General features: G+C 45.2%; 1 protein-coding gene across 1 annotated transcript in view; it reads left to right on the top strand.

The window, feature by feature from the left end:
• The first annotated feature begins 493 nt into the window (after nucleotides 1-493).
• Alox5ap (arachidonate 5-lipoxygenase activating protein) overlaps nucleotides 494-20,113 on the top strand; it is a 33,697-nt gene continuing 14,077 nt past the window's right edge. Inside the window, exons 1-2 of the mRNA XM_070001970.1 lie at nucleotides 494-692; nucleotides 9,657-9,756. Coding sequence (XP_069858071.1) covers nucleotides 623-692; nucleotides 9,657-9,756 — 170 coding nt within the window. The 5' untranslated portion in view covers nucleotides 494-622. The remainder of the gene's footprint in view (nucleotides 693-9,656; nucleotides 9,757-20,113) is intronic.

Below are 20,113 nucleotides of genomic sequence, written 5' to 3'. Positions count from 1 at the left end.
CCCCAGGCTGGCTTTGAACCTCAGTCCTCAGCTCTCAACCTCTTGAGTAGCTAGGGTTAATTGGCATCTGGCATCGTTTCCCCCTCTCTCTTTGCTGACCTGAGGGATGGTGGTGACTCTCAGATCCTCGTGTTTCTGCATGAGTTTATGCCGGGCAGGTTTTTAGTCCAGGATTCACTCTGGAGCATCTCAAGGAGGCCTTCTATGACAAGGCCATGCAGGAAACCATGCTACCACCTCCAGGCTTCTCTTCCGAGCCCTGATTCTCCTGGCAGGTAGGTCACATGGAACCACTGACTGGACATTTTGGTAGCCAATAAAAAAGAAGTAGGAGGAGGAGGAAGAGGTGGAGGACAAGAAGAAAGATGGAGAAGAAGGGAGAAGAAGGAAGAGGAGGAGGAGGAGAAGAAGAAAAAGGGAGGAGGAGGAGAAGAAAGAGGAAGGAGGAGAAGAAGAAAGAAGAGGAGGAAGAGGAGGAGGAGGTCCTGTGTTTAAGTGTGTTGGAGCCACTAGGAAACTGCAATGAGGAAAGGCAGGGTTCAGGCCTGCACTTCCCCTTCCTGAACAGTGGGCTGTGGTGCTGGGGCCAGACCAGTTCCCCTCTGCAGAGCCTGCCACAAGCATGGACCAAGAGACCGTGGGCAATGTTGTCTTGTTGGCTATCGTCACCCTCATCAGCGTGATCCAGAATGGTAAGGGAAGCCCCTCACTCTGGGATCAGAGGGGTGTTTGCTTTGTAGCTGTTTATAAGTCAGACTTAGGCTGTTGTGTACACATAGGTTTGCCTTCTCTACTTGTTTCTTTGTATTCGAATGTATAGAGGTGCATGGATTTCTGGTGAATGTGAAATTTCCCCCCCTGTCTTTGTTTCATGAGATGACTCACCATTGCTGCAGAGAGAGGCAGCAACCTGAAGGGCTGGTACAATCTCTCCCCTTCCCTGCCCCCACTGGTGCCTGCGATCAGCATTTTAACTATTAATTAATGTGGCCAGGGAAGGGGGTGGGTGGCAAAAAGCCCAGACAGGGGGGCAGGAGACATATGATCACTCAGACGTCTGGCATGGTGCTCACCTGCATTACAACTAAGGTTACCTGCCATCTGTGTATGAAAGAAAGAAAGAAAGAAAAAAAAGAAGAGAGGATTGGAGAGATATAAAGTGAAAGTCACCTTATGGTTATTTACTTACGTGTTGTTTTTCTTTTATGAGTTTTGATAATACATTCTTTCTCTATAGCAATGTATTGAAGTCTTTCATATGTATCAGAGAGAGAAGGAGAGAGAGAGAGAGAATTACCTTTGTTTGAGATTTGCATTTGCAGGATCTGCAAAAAGGCAGGACTAGTAGAACTGTTTCTAAAGTTTTGAGTTAAGCCCACTGGCCTCAGGTTGTGTGTGTGTGTGTGTGTGTGTGTGTGTGTGTGCTGGTACTAGAACTTGATTTCAGGGCCTGCTACTCTTGCTTAAGTTTATCGCCCAAGGTTTGCTCTCTGCCACTTGAGTCCACAGCTCTACTTCTAGTTTTTGTTTTTGTTTTCTGCTAGATAATTGAAGATAAGAGTCTTGGAGATTTTTCTGTCTGGGCTGGCTTTGAGCCTGGATTTTCAGATCTCTACCTCCTGAGTAACTAGGATTACGGGCACGAGCCACCAGCTCCTGACTGCCCCAGGTTATTTTTATAAGTGTCTCCAGCAGTGGCTTTGGTTTATGGTTTCTTAGGCTAGGAGCAGCAAGAGCATAATTACTAAGGATAACAGCTACAGCTTCACAGTAATTCTGGAATAAGTTTATTGTCACAAATTGGAACCTGGTAGACTGGATTACTGTGGATATTATGCCCTTGATCTCCATTCTGACTGTGGACAGATGGTGATTTTTGCTTTCTGGGCACAGCCCAAGGCTTCCCTCCACATCTCACCCCCATCAAAAAGACCCCATTTTGCACAGTCAAGTATGCTCCTCCATGGATCAACACTTCACTGTTTGCGGGCCCAAACATTTTCATATTCAAATACCCCATTATATCACACCATCGAATAGCAGCTCAGAGAGGGGACAAGAGCCTCAAGTAGGCAGCCGTCCTCAAGCCACTCACTGCTGTTTTTCATTGGGGCTTCCTTGTCTCTAGCACATTGAGAAGCGGTGGGTGGGATAAATAGTCACCACGTATCTACCTATAGAGACCTTGGTCTGTACCAGCTAGGACCCTGGTCCTGAGGACATGGAAATGTGGCTCCTGTCTTAAAGGACAGGGGACAGAAGGCCACAGCAAATCAGCAGCTTTTGAAAAGTTGCATGGATAGGTGTGCAGTGGATTCTTAGCTCTGGGCGGCATTTTCCCTAACCCAAACCCTCCTTCCCCATACCCGTCTTTATGCCTGATGATCATTGGTGAACAGGGGGTCAGTATCCTCTCATAAGCCTGGGCAGTTAGGACTGGGATCTGCTGGGAAGGTCAAGTTCATTCTCTCCTGCTCCGTTTCATTGAGAGCTCAGGCAAGCTGCAAGTCTCCTTGTTGTGGGAATAGAACTCCTCTCCTCTCCTTGCTGGGATGTACCAGGGACCAGGCCCTCCACTATCCAGTGGCTGCTTAGCTTCTCTTACTACATTGGAGGTACATGGTGTGATTTCGGGGACTTGAACTTGATATCTGGTACATTTGCTCCTTGGCTGGCACTCTACCATTTGAGCCATGCCTCCAACCCCAAGATTTCTAATCATTTGGCTGGTGGGAGGTACAATTAGAAATGGTGGAAAGTCTGAGTCTAAATTAAATTTTGTGTGTGTGTGTGTGTGTGTGTGCGCGCGCGCGCGCGTGTGTGTGTGCACGTACTGGGGCTTGAACTCAGGGCCTTATGCTTTCACTTGGCTTTTTTCCACTCAAGGTTGGTGCTTTATCACTTGAGCCACAGCTCCCCTTTTGGCTTTTTGCTGTTTTATTAGATCTGAGAGTCTCATGAACATTTCTGTCCAGCGTGGCTTTGAACTACAATCCTCAGATTAAAACCTTCTGAGCAGCTAGGATAACAGGCATGCACACTGACCATAGAAGAGAATGACAGGACACAGTGATATCTCCTGAAGACTTCCATGAACTGCTGCGTGAAATGGGGGCTTCCTGGCTGGGGAGACATTGCCAATAAGCAGGGAGCTACGTTGCTGGGTGAGCGATATTAGCGATATTAGACTGCCCCAGCCCTTTCCAGCCCCAGGGAAGCCAGCTAGAAGAATGTGAACTCCGTGTGACTGCACAGAGCTGTCCTATCTGAGCTCAGTTTCTCTGCTGTGTCCTTGTCACCTGTGGTTAGATGAATCGTGTTGTCCTTTGAGGGTATGACCCATGCTCCCAGGTCATCTGAGATCATCTGTGAGGACTTGTTTTTCCTTTTCTTTCTTTTCTCACTGTTCAAAATGCCTTCTCAGGGTAACAAAAATAATTCAAATGAGCTGGGACATCACACCTCTGCTTATTTGTAACTGAGTTTTTAGGCAAATGAGAAGGTCCAGATAGATGTAGGCTCAAAGCCGTTCTTTGTAATTCTAACTTAGCTTCCATATTGCAACCATAAAAATATGCAAAAGTTATATTTTCCTCCCTCCAACCCCCAAAGGCCATTCTGGGATCTTCTTGTTCTTTTTTTTTTTTTAATCCCATGTCGTTACTAGGCACTTCACACTCTGTTTGTGTCCCAAGACAACAAGACAGCATCTGTCTGTCTTCTGAGGTTGAACAGAGCCTAGCCTGTCTTGCACGACTTCCTCCTCTGCCTTTGAACATTCTTTAGTCATCAAGACTTTTTCAACTTGTGTCTTTCTTCCAGTGTGATTCAGCTGAATGTAGATCCAGCACAACAGAGAAACTTTAAAACGTATCCTTCCGAGACACTTCTTCCAGAATTACCAATGCTGGGTTTCCCAGACAGTTACAGGAAGAGCACCACCACTTTCTCCAGTCAGCTTAGATGTGAGGTGAACCTGGGACAAACATGCTGGCTCCATTTAGGAATCTTTGACTTCCTGATTGGTCTAAGTGAACCTATACAGACTTTGTTTCCTTACTTTCAAGTACTCTGTTCAAGAAATTGCATGCACATTCACTATTGTTATAGAATAGGGTTTGTGTTACATGTCCAACTGTTCACGAAGTATTCTGAGCATGTTTAAGGTAGGCAGCCTTGGCTTAGCTGTGACATTTGACAACTTGATTAGCTTACATGTATTTATTATCTGTGAATCTATGTGTGTATGTATCTATCTAGCCTACTATTGACAGTTCTGGGATTTCAACATAGGCATTTGCACTTTTAACAGGTGCTCTACCACTTGAGCTATTCCTCTCCCCATTTCTGATAATTTTTGAGACAGGGTCTTTCTACCTTAAAAAAAATCTGGGCTAGACTATGATCCTTCTATTTATGCTTCCTATGCAGCTGAGTTGACAAATACATACTACCACATCTAGCTTTTTTTGTGTGTGTGTGATGGGATCTTTTCAACTCTTTTTTTTTTGCCTAGGCTAGCTTGAAACTGTAATTTTCCCATCTCCCTCCCAAGTAGCTAGGATTATAGGTGTGAACTACCATGCCCAGAGAGTTAAACACATCTTTAATCAACAATGTCTCCAATATACGATGGGTTTACCAGGAATCAAACCCATCACAAGCAAAGGACATTTGTATTTAGAAAATTGATTTTTCAAAGGAAAGCAGCCTCATGAGCTGGGAAGGATAGACTGAGGGGAGGTTTGCCTTCTCAGAGCTGGGAACACTGAGCCAGGCCTGGTGATGAGAGAGGATGCCGAGGAAAGATGAGCTCCACTAGGGGCACTGTTCCCGCATCCCTACTGGTGTGGGCGAAGGTGGGAGAGGCTAGCAGCTCCCCATCCCCCCTCCAAGTCCCATCTGAGCTGAGAAGGGATAGCCTTCTATAATGAGGGTCTGTAAGCGCTGTGTGAAACAGCTGAGCTGCCATGGATCTGCTGCTCCCTCTCAGCACACACACTCACAATGAAACCCCTAGACACCATACTTGGAGGCTTGGCAATCTAGCTTGGAGTCGGATGGGCTCTAAAGTGCCTGGCTGGGAGATCAGGGCAAAGCTTCTTGTCCAAAGAGGCTCTGCATCCCTCACCATGGTCCTCTGGGCCGGCCTCCGGGCTTCACACCATCCTGACCTTGAACAGTTGCACATTCGGGCCTCTGGGCATCATCATGTCACGGCCCATTGCCCCTGAAAAACTTACATACGAATAACAGACAGATTGGACACCAGAGGTGTATGCCAGAACGATCATCTAGTCAGAGGGCCTAAAGGCTTGTGGAGGAGATGTGGATCCTCTGCTGGGGACTGATAGGTCCTGCTGGCTCTCCAATGATCTTGCAAGTCACATTGTTTTCTCCTAGCAACACCTTTTTAAACCAGTACACAACATATCCCAAACGGTGTTTTCCCCTCCCCTCCTATCTATCAAGAGATCTGATTTTTGTTTCCTTTAATAAATCTTTACCATTTTACTTGATCCTCCATGTCAGTGTACTCATTCTTCAAGACCATAGAGACAGGTGTTGCAGTTTTTCAGTATCATTTACATCACACCCTCCTCCACAATTTCTCCTGTCTGAGCACTCCGGTCACAGGGAGTGTACAGCCCACTGGTCACAACCTTTTTCTTCTTCAGCCTTCTTTGGGTTAAGCACAATGTTCCGTGCTGCGGTGCCTTGCATTATTATTTAATGCTTACATCTTGAGATCTCTGTATGTGTGTGTGTGTGTGTGTGTGTGTGTGTGTGTGTGTGTGTGTGTGTGTGTGTGTGTGTGTGTGTGTGGTGTATTATTCATTCCTATTTTAAAGATTAAACACAGCAAGACCTAGAGGTTTAGACCAAGCCAGTAGAGATGGAACTGGTATTCAAACTTAACTGTCTTGTCTAGAGAACAAACCCTCATTCTATGTTATTGCCTCCTATTCATTTCCTTAGGCACTCACTTTTCAGGAAGTTGGTTCTCCTGAGCTGAAATCTACCACTCTGTGTCTTTCTGTCAGTGGTTCTAGTACTATTGTCTGGAATAGCTTTCCTTGTGCCTACTACTTCTTTGTAACATCACTTCTGCAGCATTGTTTCCCATGTGGCTTTGGTTTTGGAGCCTTTATTATTGATCCATTGGGTTGAGTTGCCTCTCCCCTTCTGAGGTTCTTTTCTTGTTTCTTTTCCCTTCCCTTCCCGTCCCTTCCTTTCATTCCACTCCCCTTCCCTTCTCCTCCCCTTCCTCTCCTCTCCCCTCTTTCCCTTCCTTCTTTCCTTCCTTTTATTTTGGTGGTGCTGAGAATCAAACATAAGGTCTAGTGCATGCACAACATGGATTTTTTTTTTACCACTGAGTTGTCTCCCCAGCCCCCCTTCCAAGCACTTCTAAATGAAGACAGGTGTCCCCTGTGCTGGGAATCTGTTTCTGACACCCAGACACCAGTTCTGTCAAATGAATTGACATATGAGTTCTTCTTTTGAGGACTTGTGTCAATCATGCTGTTGATTCATATGGACCTGATGATTAATTAAATTTCAAGATCTTAGATGATCCTGAGAGACTTGAGTTCTTGAGTTCTTGAGTTCTCTGCCCTGCAGTTTTCTCACCCTGAAGGTGCTGGGTTCTTGGTAATTGCAGCTGTATCAGTCTGTGAGGGTCCTCACTCCTAGTTTTGACTTAGTATTATTAGCAGCTAGACAAGCTCAGTGTGCTCATGGTCTTTGTACATATAGTTTCTAGAACCTACTAGAGTATTACAAGTGGTTGGGAGTGAGTGGCTGGTTAGGAGAGGGCAAATGTAGATAATTCTTCCAAGTTGGTCTAATAAAGGAGAGGTTGCCTGGCACCAGTGGTTCATGTCCATAATCCTAGTTATTTAGGAGGCTGAGTTCTGAAGGTGGTGGTTCAAAGCCAGCCTGAGCAGGAAAGTTTGTGAGACTCTTATCTCCAATTAACCAACCCAAAACAGGTTCAAAATGATAGAGCTCTAACCTTGAGCAGAAAAGCTCAGGGACTGTGCCCAGGCCTTGAGTTCAAGCCCCACAACTGCAAAAGAAAAGGAGAGATCATCCCTGGTGGAATATTAATGGGACTGAGGCATACTTACTTTTGTTTGATTTTATGGGTAGGATAGGGAGCACAGAAGAGACTGTGAGTTCTAGGAACAGGGACAGCAACAAAGATGGAAAGAAGGCAGCCAGGATGGGCCAGATTATGGGTAGAGAGCTTCCTTTTTTTTTTGGAAAAAAGGGAAGATTTTCCTTTTCTGAGTAGGAATGGGAAGAGAAGAGGCAGATGCTGAGAAGGGTAGCCAAGCTGTGCTTCTGGTTGAGAAAATATACTCTACATTTGGTAATACTAGCCTTGTTTACATGCTTGGTGATGGGGGCGCCATCTTGGATTCTGGAAAGAAAGGGATTGGAATCCTTTCCAACTTTCTGCTTGGTTGAGATTCTCAGATGGGAAGATGTATTACATACCCTGGGTAGCTGATGGAGTCCTGTGGAGGGCTTTCACATGACAGCATGGGGGAAGACAGATGCTCAGCTAGTTTTGAATCCCCAGCTTCACTTTGCAGTGGCTCTGATCAAGTGACTCCCCACCCTCCTCCCCGCCACTGGTGGTGTCCCTGTCTATAGAGCAGGGACAGTATCAGCCACTTCACAGAGCTAGGACAGGGCTCAATAAGCAAATGTATATCAAGTTCCTACCAGATTGCCTGGAGTGTGGTTAATTCCTGATCCCACAGGTATGCACAAAATGGATAGAGTCCCATAAAGAGTGTATTTTTTTGCCAAAAAAAACCGTAAGAGACTTATTCATTTCTACAATTCATATATCCCCCTTTTCATGTCTTTTTTTTTCATTTTCTTTTGAGGAGACTAATACAAAGTGGATAAAAAGGAAACTCATAACTTCCTCCTTCCACTCTTGAAATAGAAACACAGAATAACATAAGAGAGTGAGGAGAGCAAGAGAGTCTTCATCTCCTCACAGTTCAACCTGAAGTCACACCCAGGCTTCTCTTACACTCATATACCTCCCCCCCCCCAATCAATTTCCACATCCTTCCTCTGTTCTGATGCTTGTATGATGCTTGATGACATTGGAGATAGAGTGGCTTTCTGATTATCCTCTGCTTAAGTCCACCCTTGTTAATCAATTCATGTTGCTCTCAAATAGAACTAAATTCTAAGTCTCTTCATGTGGCTTCCTCCCAGGTCACAACCAATAGATATTCAACCTCTCTTCTTCTCTCCCCTTCCACTCCAATTTCCTAGTGGTATTGAATTCAGGGCCTGTACTACAAGGCAAGTGCTCTACCACTTGGGCCATAACCTCAGTCCTTTCTTTTACTCTAGATATTTCTCAGATGGGGTGTCATGCATTTGCCTGGAGCTGGTCTCAGACTTCTGTTGCTACAGCTGGGATTATAGGTATAAGCCATGGTACCTTGCTCCCATGGACATTTCTTTTATGGACCCTGACTTAGATACTATTTCCAATTGAGCTTCACTCTAGGCATCTGAGAGAGCATACTTCAGAGACATTTTTCTTTTTTATCCATCATTCACCACACTCTGCAATTTTTAAAAAAATTGTTATCAAGATGATGTACAGAAGGGTACAGTTACATATGTCAGTTAAGGAGTACATTTCTCTTTGGACAGTGCACACTCTACAGTTTTAATGTATATGGCTTGTTTACTGTGTATGATCTGTCTCTCCCTCTACTGTCCTTGCTAGGACATAAGTCTGAAGCTCTTTGTCTTGTTAGTTCTCAGATGCAAGCAAAATATCTGGCACATGGGAAGGGATAATAGATGCATGTTACTCATCTGAGACCTACTGGGTCCTGATCCCCAGTCTTCATCCCCCAACCACAGACAATTGTCCCCTCTGGACCTTTGCAAATGTTATGACTCTTGATAGCTGCTTGACTCATTTCTTCTTGTTCTTCAGATTTGATCCTAGGTGGTATTTTCTTTACAAGTCCTTCTGTGACCCAAACAATGAGTTAAGCTGTGGGCTTTGACTCTTGGTAGCATTCTGAACTCCAGAGATCTCATCTGAGCATGCATCTCTTGCTTTACTTGTTGCTTCTTTAGACTGCAAGAACCTTAAAGCAGGAGCTATGTTCTGCTTGCTACTGTCCCGTCAAGTCCAAGGGTAGTGACCAGGGGATAGCACATGTTAAGTACATTTTTTTTTTCTTATAAATGACACTTGAGGGAGAAGATTTAGGGTTTCCTTAAATCAAGGTAAGAAACCGTGTGTGTGTGTGTGTGTGTGTGTGTGTGTGTGTGTGTGTGTGTGTGTGTGTATACACTAGGGCTTGAACTCAGGGCCTTGAGTTGTTTCTTAGCTTTTTGGCAGTCTACCTACCACTTGAGTCACAGCTCCACTTCTTGCTTTTGAATGTTTAATTGTAGATAAGATTCTCATGAACTTTCTGGCCCAGACTGGCTTTGAATCACAATCCTCAGATATCAGCTTCCTGAGTGGCTAGGATTACGGAGTGTGAGCCATTGATGCCCAGCATAGAAGCATGTTAATGTTTTATTTAAACAATTAAATGCATCTCCTGAACATGCCTGAAATGAACCAGATCCAAATCTTCCCTCTGCAGGGTTCTTTGCCCACAAGGTGGAGCACGAAAGCAGGATGCAGAATGGGCGGAGCTTTCAGAGGACTGGAACCCTTGCCTTTGAGCGGGTCTACACTGCCAAGTGAGTTCAAATCCTGATGCTGTTGACTCACAATAGAGTTTCCTTGCAAGGTTGAGGACTATCAACCAACACAATCTGTCTGCCTCATCCAATGGGCTCCCAGAAGGCTGAACTTCACCTGGAGGGCTTCGTGGATGCCCTTTCTTAGATTTGTGAGCACCAGTTCTAGAGGGAAGAAATGAGAGGTTGGGGGAGGGGGCCGTGTGGCCTCTGTGGCTCCAGACACTTAGAACCAGTCTGGTCTGGGGAGCTGACCATTTTCCGGTGGGTGAGTCTGGTCGAGCCCACTAAAATGCAGACCAGTCTTAAGGCCGTTACGGGCTGCCAAACAACAGGCAGTGTCCACTGGCAAAGCCATCCTCCAGCTGCCCTTCCTTTCTCTGGTGGCAGTCTGCAGGTGGCCTCAATGAGTTTCTTAACAACAGCTCCCTTAAGCAACCTGGACAAGAACAGAAAGTATAGGGCATTGTGCAATGCTATTTCCTTTCTCTTGCTCTGCATTTTTGAATAGAAGATCTGTTTGGAAACACCTGGACAGTTCAGGGAAGAAGGGTGTAGGTTCTATTTAGGATGCAAATCGTCAAGGATGTTATGCAAATATGTGCCTCTTTCTTTATGCAGAATGTATTTAAATAGATCAGCCAAAGAGCTGCTCCTCTGCCAGTGACAGAATGGAAGGCTTCCTACTGTGCCGTGGGCTGAAGTAGGGAGCGGCCTTCAGTTCCAGACAGAGGTGACACGGAGGTCCCCAGGGCTCCTTTATGAACGGAGTTGTGACCACCACAGGGAGGTATATTGAGAGTCAGGAGCAGTATGAACAAACTCAGGGACAAGCACTCACGCAGAAGCAAAGTCTCTGTGGGGGTAGATGGGAGAGGGGCCCTCTCCAGGCAGTCACCTCTCTAGATAGGGAACATTCTCATCCTGTGAGGTGTAGAGACAGTCTTCACCATTGTGAGCAGACATCTGTGGTTTCTTTTCTCCACCAGCTTCTAAAGCAGCTCACTGCCTGGTCTGAACCACTTGAGGACACATGGCAGAGTCGCCACGGGCTGATTTCCTAATCCTTCCTCACCCCTCTGCCTTTTCAGGCCATTCCTGGTGGCTCATTCAGCCCCCACCAAGCACCCTCAGACTCCTCCCCCTCTATGCCACCTACCTGCTACAACCCGCTTCCTCGAAGCAAGCTCTGTAAGGAAACTCCAGCAGTCCCAGCTCAGGGAAACCATTTGCTGAAAAGCCTATATGGAGATTTCTCTTGTACTTTTCTTTTTTTAAGTGCCAGAACTAGGGCTTGAATTCAGGGCTTACGCTCTCACTTGATTTATTCACTCAAGGCTGGTGGTACTCAATTACTTGAGCCACACTTCACTTCTGGCTTTTTGCTGGTTAATTTGTGATTTAAAAAAATCTCATGGGCTTTTCTGCCAGGCTGGCTTTGAACCATGATTCTCAGACCTCAGCTTCCCAAATAGCTTGGATTAAATGTGATCCATCAATACCTGGTGGTCCCTGGTGGAAGATTTTTATTTTAACGTCTGGGACTTTGGTGCATTAGTTAGTTCTCCTAATCAGTTTAAAAGACATGACAAAAATATTGACCTATTTGAAGGGGCTCTCAATCTTTTTGTAGCATTTGTTGGGGAGGGGGGGCAAGAGGTCACTTAGGAATAAGCCACATTGCTGGGTGTTGATGGCTCACGCCTGTAATCCTAGCACTCAGGAGGCTGAGATCTGAGGATCATGGTTCAAAACCAGCCCAGGCAGGAAAGTCTGTGAAACTCTTATCTCCAATAAACCACCAGAAAAACCAGAAGTGGCGCTGTGGCTCAAGTGGTAGAGTGCTAGCCTTGAGGTGAAGTGCTGAGAGACAGTGCCCAGGCCCAGCATTCAAGCCTCATGACCAAAAAAGAAAAAAGAAAGACACATTATGTGCAAGAAGTGCATGGAGTCTGATCAGGAAAGGGGTGTCAGCTTCTCTAAGAATAGAATCCAGGGCTGGGAATATGGCTTAGTGGTAGAATGCTTGCCTGGCATGCATGAAACCCTGGGTTGGATTCCTCAGTACCACATACACAGAAAAAGCCAGAAACAGGGTTGTCAGATGGTAGAGTGTTAGCCTTGAGCAAAAACAGATCAAGGACAGTGCCCAGGCCAGAGTTCAAGTCCCAGGATTGACAAAAAAAAAAAAGAAAGAAAGAAAAAAAGAAAAGTAAAAAGAATAGAATCCAATGGAGCCTTAATCATTTACCTAGTAGCAGTGTCCTGCCACCCAGATGATTATATTTTTTGTTGGGGCACTGAGTTCTGTGTATGTGGTGTGTGTGTGTGTGTGTGTGTGTGTGTGTGTGTGTGTGTGTGTGTGTGTGTGTGTGTGTGTGTGTGTGTGTGTGTGTGTGTGTGTGTGTGTGTGTGTGTGTGTGTGTGTGTGTGTGTGTGTGTGTGTGTGTGTGTCCTGGGACTTGAATTCAACTCTTGCTTGGCTTTTTCACTAAAAAACAGTTATAGCTCTACAGCTCAAGCCATACCTCTATCCCTGGGCTTTTTGCTGGTTAATTAGAAATCAGAATTTCTTGGATTTTTCTGAGGCTTTGAACCTCGATCCTCAGACCTCAACCTCCTGAGTAGCTAGGATTATAGGTGCAGGGCCTAAGTTCTTGTGAGCAATTCAGCCTCTGCATGGAAGTGAAGTCTCCGTATTTTCCAGCAAAGCACAAGAAATGGGGTTGCTCAGGCTGCCTCACTGGTGTCACTTCCCCCACCAAGAACGAAATAGCTATGTTTCTAAGAAGACAGTGAGTTAACACGTGGCCTCACTGGCTGCCAGCCTCCAAATTGCAGAAGTACCATGGTGTGGCTGGTGGCTGAGCTGTGTCACTTAGAAGTGTGGTTTGGAAATTCTGCAATTCTTCCCAAGGTAAGAAGATGTGAAGGGAGAAGGATGGATGATTGTTGTGTCTGGGGATCCACACCATGTGGGTACTCAAACTAATTCTCAAAACCCCTGTGTCTTGGCAAAGTGGCAACTTCGCTTCTATCAGAGGGGAAAAGAAGGGAGGGAGAGGCGGCATGGAGAGGTAGGGAGTAAGGGTGGAGAACTTTCCTTAAGATAAGGGTGGCTCAGATACTGCTGTGGTTCTCTTACAAAGACCACTTCCTCCCTGGCCCAAACCACTGTTCATGTGTGCCTTTGGCAATGGCACAAAGGAAGCAGACATCAGTGTAGCAGGCTTCCACACCGGCAAGAACCAGAGGCACCAAAGCTGTTGGTCTGTTCCAGGAAACGAATGGGTTTCTATAGTAGGAAGTCATCTCCCAGTAGGTTTTCCAGTGGCTTCCCTAAGCACCAAAAGCAACATATCCACAGGAATGCAGGAAGAACAGAGCATTCATTTAATCTAAAACACAAGAGATAAAACTATACCCAATGTGTGTGTATGGTGTGTGTGTGTGTGTGTGTGTGTGTGTGCGCGCGCCAGTACTGGGGCTTGAACTCAGGGCCTGGCCATTGTCCCCTAGCTTTTTCGCTCAGGGCTGGTGCTCTACCACTTGAGCTGTACCTTCGTTTCTGGCTTTGGCTTTTGGTTGGTTCTTTGGAGATGAGAGTCTCATGGACTTTCAGCCCAGGCTGGCTTCGAACTACGATCCTCAGATCTCAGCTTTCTGAGTAACTAAGAGTGTGCTAGAGCCTGACACACCACCTTTCATATATAGATGGACAGTAGTATGTGCATGTAATTTATGAATAAATAGGCCTGCCATATGTTTGCCTAATTCAAACCTTGAGGAAGTGTGTGGATCATGCCCATGAATAAAGGAAAGTAGTATCTAGGGTAAATGAAATTGGTGGAGGGAAAAGCCCAATGTGTGCTTTTTAGCTAGACTCTGACTATTGCTTGATGGAGATAGCTTGTGGTTAACAGTCACCCCACCCTCATATTGCATCAGAGCAGACCTGGCCTTTCCTAATGACCTGTCTTGCTGCTCATCACCCAGTCAAGCAGGGATTAAGACCCAAAAGGAGCTGGAACTTGACTCTGTTCACATATAAAGAGCATAGCTCTGCACTTGCAGTCCTGGCTCAGTTGATAGATTACTAGTCAATGAGTGAACGCATCAGGTACCAAGGTTGAGTCCTGGTCTTGTACCAAAAGGAAAAAGAAAACAGAAAGAAAAGTAATGTTTAAATAGGAATACAGGTTGACCCATTGTAACAATGAGGTATACAAGTCACCATGTTGAAAAAAGAACTTTACAATTTAGGCGAGGGTGGGGGAGTGTAGCTGTGGAGGTGGAAGGGAAGGGATGGTAGGGGAAAAACAAAGGAGGAGGCAACAATGCTTGACAAGAAATGTACTCATTACCTTGCTCATGTAACTGTAACCCTTCTGTACAGTATTTTCCCAATAAAAAACTTATAAAAAAAAAAAAAGAGCCGGGCACTGGTGGCTCACGCCTGTAATTCTAGCTACTAAAGAGGCTGAGATCTGAGGATTGAGGTTCAAAGCCAGCCCTGGGAAGGAAAGACCGTGAAACTCCTATCTTCAATAAACCACTAGAAAACTGGAAGTGGCACTGTGGCTCAAGTGGTAGAGTGCTCACCTTGAGCTGAAGAGCCGAGGGACCGCTCCCAGGCCCAGAGTTCAAGCCCCAAGACGGACAAAAAAAAAAAACATAAAAAAAGAAAAGAAAAGGACCTTGAAGGTCAGAAATTATATGAAAGTTGGAATAATTGTTTAATACACTTAATGGGTTACTCTGGCAAAGAAACAAAGAAAGGAAGGAAGGAAGGAAGGAAGGAAGGAAGGAAGGAAGGAAGGAAGGAAGGAAGAAGGAAGGAAAGAAAGAAAGAAAGAAATCCTAGTTATTCAGAAGGCTGAGATCTGAGGATCACGATCCAAAGCCAGCCCAGGCAAGAAAGTCTGTGAAACTCTTATCTCCAATTTACCAGCAAAAAGCCAGAAGTGGAGGTCAGTCTCAAGTGTTAGAGTGCCAGACTCGAGCAAAAAGTTTGAGGGAAAGCTGCCCAGGCCTTGAGTTCAAGCCCCAGTACTGGTGATTGAAAAAAAATATATGTATATATATATATGTATATATATATATAATTATATGCTCTAGTACTAGTGGACATGTACGACTATCAGGCCCTTAATATTCTAGGTAGCACTTCTGGTTCCTCTTTGTGCAAGTAAACACTGGTTGCAGAAAGGAGAGTGGTGTCCAGAGCTGTGTAATTTCCTAAAATGTGCAATATGGATTCTACGTTCATGGCTCATTAGCAACGGTCACAAAGAAGAGCAGGTTCTTTACTGGCAGAATTTTGAGAACTTCTAATATGCTAAAAGGCAGTCTGATTTTTGGTTCTCCAAGAGAAGAATGTCTTATTCAATCGTAGTTTCTTCCCTACCCTCAAGTTTTCTCCCTTTCTACTCTTCTCTTATTTTTCCTCTCCTATTCTTCCTCTCTTCTCCTCTTCTCTCTTCTCCTCTTCTCTCCTCTCCCCTCCCCTCTTTCCCAGTCTTCCCTCCCTTCCCTCCCCTTTCTTTTTCTCTTATCAGAACATGTTCTGGAAATATGCAAAATATTCTTCCTTGCACCTCTCAGCATCCCATGTAGACTCCATTTCTAGGTGTGTAGATTTGAACAATTATTTGAAGATAATGCGTTTGTAATGGTCCTATTGGTTTGCACCAATATTGTTATTATACTACTCTTAGTCGTAATATTTCCTTACTTTAAATTAAATGAATTCAAACCAATTAACAGAACAGTAGTGGCTCTGTGATGTAGCACTTGCCTAAAATGTGCAAGGTCATGGGTTCAATTACTCAGCACTCCTTCCCACCACACATAAACACAGCCCCCCCCCATTACAGTGTTCCTGCATTTTACTCCTGAAAGTGGAGGAGAATGAGAGAGAAAACAGCACAAGTTCTGTTCATGACAGTGAACATGTAGGGCATTAAATTAGACATAGCACAGAGAATTCCTGTGAGACCTGCCTAGCAGCTCCAGTTTAGATTTCAAGAAATGAGAGTAGAAGTGAGGTTAACAGTTCTGGTTTGAAGAAAAGAATGGCACAAAGCTCAAACAAAACTCCAGAAAAGTGTAATGTGTCAGGACAGGACAGGACATTTCCACCGTGGTAGGAAGGAGGATATTGAAACAATAATTGCCTCTGTTCATTGAACGATTCTCATAAGCCACATGGCACCGTTTTCATTCTAGTCTGTCAATGGCAAAGGAGGCAATTACATATATCTTCCTTCACATCCTATAGAGGAAGAAATTGGAGAGTTTATGAGGCCAGGAAATGCATGCACATTCACATAGCCAATAAATGACAGCCCTGGCATTGCGAACAGGCCCTGTGGGTCCCCCTAGTGGCTCTATGGCTCCTGTTCTCAAGGAGGGGCATGTGGACCTGGGGCTTTGCATGCACTGGGAATTTTGAATAGGACTGGCTTGTGTTAGCCCAAGGAAGAGAGGAAGAGCTTCTTCTCTGCCAGTTGGGAGAGATCCATTCTGTCCCAGACAGACCATGTTTTATTAGGAACCAAGGTTATTTGAAATAATAGGAGAGGGGGAGGGGAAGGAGAAAGGCAAGGGAGGAAGCGGGTAGGGGAGGCAGGACAAGAGACAGGAGGGAAAGGAAGAAGAGAGAAGCCAGGCAGGATGCCACAATCCTTTCAGGACACACCTTCCATGAGCTGTGGGTCTTTGACTCTGTGCCCCATCTCCTAAAGATCCCCAGCACCATCAATAGCACCAGATGAAACTTTGGAAGATACTACTAAGATTCAGACCACAGCACCAGGTTTCTCAGTGGTACCATGGAGGCCTGAGACCTGAGCAATTAGGAAAGCATCTTTGCTCAGAGAGTTTGCAAGCCATGAGCTAGTGGTCTTCATGTTGTAGCAGTAGCCAGGATCACTCCTGGGCTTTTTGAAATAGATCCCTCAGCACCTTCCTCTAGCTCCTTCTTCAAAGTTCTCATTCTGGAAGTCTGAGGTGGACAAGCATTTGCATTTCTAATAAGTTCTCAAGACCATCCTTGAGAACCCACGCTTCATTGGTTAATTGATCAATTAATTATCTTGGTTCATTTTAGTTTATTATCTTTAAGTGGTTTGTATGACGGTTTTCCTTTCAACATCTTGAGAATCCCTGCTTTAGACTTTTGACTTTCAGATCTTCAGCGAGTCTTAGAATTGTTTCCAATCTCTAGTTTTGTAGGTTAGAAAATTAGAAAATTAGAATTAGTTTAGCCAGGCACCCATGGCTCACATCTGTAATCCTAGCTACTCAAGTTCGGAGAGCTAAGGCTTGAGGTTTGAAGACAGTCCAGGCAGAAAAGTCTGTGAGATGCTTTTATCCAATTAACTACCCAAAAGCCAGAAGTAGAGGTGTGGCTCAAGTAGTAGAGTGCCAGCCATGAGCAAAAAAGCTCAGGGAGAGCACCCAGAACTTGAGTTCAAGAGCCCAGTACCAGCATACTCTCTCACACACTCCCCCCCCCCAAACAAACTAACAAAAACAAAAAGATGCTTTGCCCTTGGTGAGCAGCTGATTAAAGTCAGAATAAGGACTAAGTTCTAGCCATGTGCTCTTCCCTATGTTCAGCTCTTCATGTCTTGTTCCATTGCGTTCCACGCTTTAGGCCTATTTATAGTCTCCATGTGGACTGCAAATTCCTCATGAGGCCACCTAGTGTTTAATTTAGATTGGTCAGAGGTTCAGGCCTGGCTTTGGTGATGGATCCTCCAGGTGTGGATCCTGACCTCTCCACCCCTAGCTGGGAGCCTGGGGAGAGTTAGTTTATGGCTCTGAACCTGGGTTTGTCATCTATAACAGGGACAAAATTCTATGGTAGGCAGAATAATGGCCTGCAGTACATGCCCATATCCTAATCCCAAGACACTCCCCACCCCCAATACATTACATTTCCCTGGTAAGGAAGAATGCTGGTGTTCACTAGGGGTTATTCTGGATCATCTGGGTAGGACTCAGTGTAATCCTCAGAGTATTTTAAGTGGAGAAGGAGGAGGCAGGTTTAACATCTGAAAATGGAAACAGCCAGGAGTCAAAACAAGCTGGAGATCTGCAGAGGGGAGAGAGGCCAGGAAGCTGACATTCCCCACAGAGATGAATAAAGATAAGCCTGCCACACCTTGACTTCAATTAATTAATTCATGAATAAATTTTGGTGCCAGTACTGGGGCTTGAACTCAAGGCCTTGCTTGTTTTTTTTTTTCACTCAAGGCTGATGCTTTTCCCTTTGAGCCACACCTTCACCTCTGGCTTTTGAATAGTTAGTTGAAAATAAGAGTCTCACAGTACTTTTCTGCCTGTGCTGAGTTAGAACTGTGATCCTCTGATTTTTAATCTCCAGAGTAGCTAGGATTACAGCCACGAGCCACCACCACCTGGCACACACCTTGATTTTGCTCAGGAAGACCCATTTCAGACTTTTATCCTCTGGAACTTGTATTTTTTTTCTTCCAGCCACTAAGATTGCGGTGATTTGTTACAGAAGCTCCAGGAAACGAGTACACTCTAACAATGATTACTTGTATGTTTCTCTTCCTTTACTTCCTTCTTTCTTTTTCTTCTTTTTGCCTCAAATCCTCACTTCCTGTTTTCCTTTGAGTAAAGATGAAAATCCTCACAGGGACCTATAGATCTAATCTCCTAATTAGGGCCTGCCTGATCCCATCTTTATTTTTTTGCACATACCCCTTCATTCATTCCTTTCCAAGTGTTCTTACTATTCTTTAAATACTCCAGACCCACCTTTGTGCATATACCTCAAGACCTTTGCATATGTAATATATGCACAATTTTTTTCTGCCTCAAATGCTCTTAGATAATTAATTGCTTATCTTACTTCCTCTTCTCTTTCTGAGTCTTTACTTGATGTCATCTCATCACAAACCCCTCTGTTAAAATCACAAACCTCCCCAGCCCTCCCCTTCCCCTGCTTTGCCTTGCCCCTCCCTCTCTCCTATCATCAGCTTACAAATAGTATACTTGCCGTGTTGTGTGTTGCCGGAATCCCCCTTCCAGAATGGACATTTCATAGGGAGAGAGGTCATCCCAGCCCCTGACGGTGCTTGGCGGGGATCCCGTGTGCAACCCTTCATGGTTGAATACATGAATGAATGTGCACATTTCATCTTTAGTGTCTTCTCCTGCCTCTGGGCTGCAGGAGCTGGGTCTGTCCTGCTCCCATTTCTAGTCCCCATTCATACCTGCTGAACACACAATGTAACAGGACAGGAAGGAATGGGAGAAACAGAGTTGGGGACCTGTGACCTCAGCCCACCAGTGGAGGGAGACAATTATGTTCCTTCTCTCCCCTTGCCTCCTTCACTCCTCCTGTCCTTTCCCCCATCCATCCATCCATCTGTCCATCTGTCCATCTGTCCATCCATCCATCCATCCATCCATCCATCCATCCATCCATCCATCCATCCATTCTATTCTGTTCCATTTCCTTCCTAGTTTTTCTTCTTTCTTTGTTGGAGATAACCCCAGTGCAGGTGATTCTCTAGTGATGATTTTCTTGCTTGTGGCTCTTCTTGCTCGAGTGTCTTATGAAGCCAGAGATGATGGCTGGGTGTCAGCAAGGAGGATAGATTTCCCATATGGTTTAATTCCTCATGGTTGCCTGACAGGAATCAAGCTGTGAGTATGCCTGGTGCTTAATTCTTGCGATATCTTTCCTCCATTCTCTTCCCAGTTGCCTTCCAGCCCTATGACTTGGATGGAGATGGGAAGATCTCCAGACAGGAGATGCTACAGGTTCAGGAGAAATTCCGGGGCCAGATGCACTGCCTGGGGAGTGGACTTTGAAGGAGCACAGTTGCGGATAGGGTCTGGAACTTGTATTGTTTTTAAGCCACTAAACTTGTGGTCACTGGTTATTCAAGTTTGGGGAAACTCATAGAGTGCTCTTGTGTACTCAGAGGAAAAGGGTGGATTTCAGGTAACAATAGACATCAAATGAGAGCTCAGTGCCTGGTACAAGGTATCCCCACCCCCACCCAGCTTCCTAAGGAGCTAGGATTATAGGTGTGAGCTCCATACCCAGCTTGAACTACTTTATATGTGAGGTAAGGACAGTTTCTGACACATAGGAATCAAGCCATTGGCATGCTAACTTTCTCCCATCAGTTTTTGTGAATGGATCCTGATTTCTTTCATGCTTCAAAGATTGCTTTCCTCCTTAGCCTGCTCTGCTGAAGTGTGTCTGCTATACTGAAGTCGTTAGTCAGGCTTCTCTTCCCCTCAGTTACACATACCCTGACTGTGACCACACCCTGCTGTCAGCATTGCTCACTTTTCAGTTCCAAGA

Source organism: Dipodomys merriami, unplaced genomic scaffold, assembly GCF_024711535.1.
Source record: "Dipodomys merriami isolate MVZ:Mamm:240054 unplaced genomic scaffold, mDipMer1.0.p SCAF_6, whole genome shotgun sequence".
In the NCBI taxonomy this organism is placed as follows: domain Eukaryota; kingdom Metazoa; phylum Chordata; class Mammalia; order Rodentia; family Heteromyidae; genus Dipodomys; species Dipodomys merriami.
Note: the sequence above shows the minus strand (reverse complement) of the source record. Positions and strands in the feature narration are given on the sequence as shown.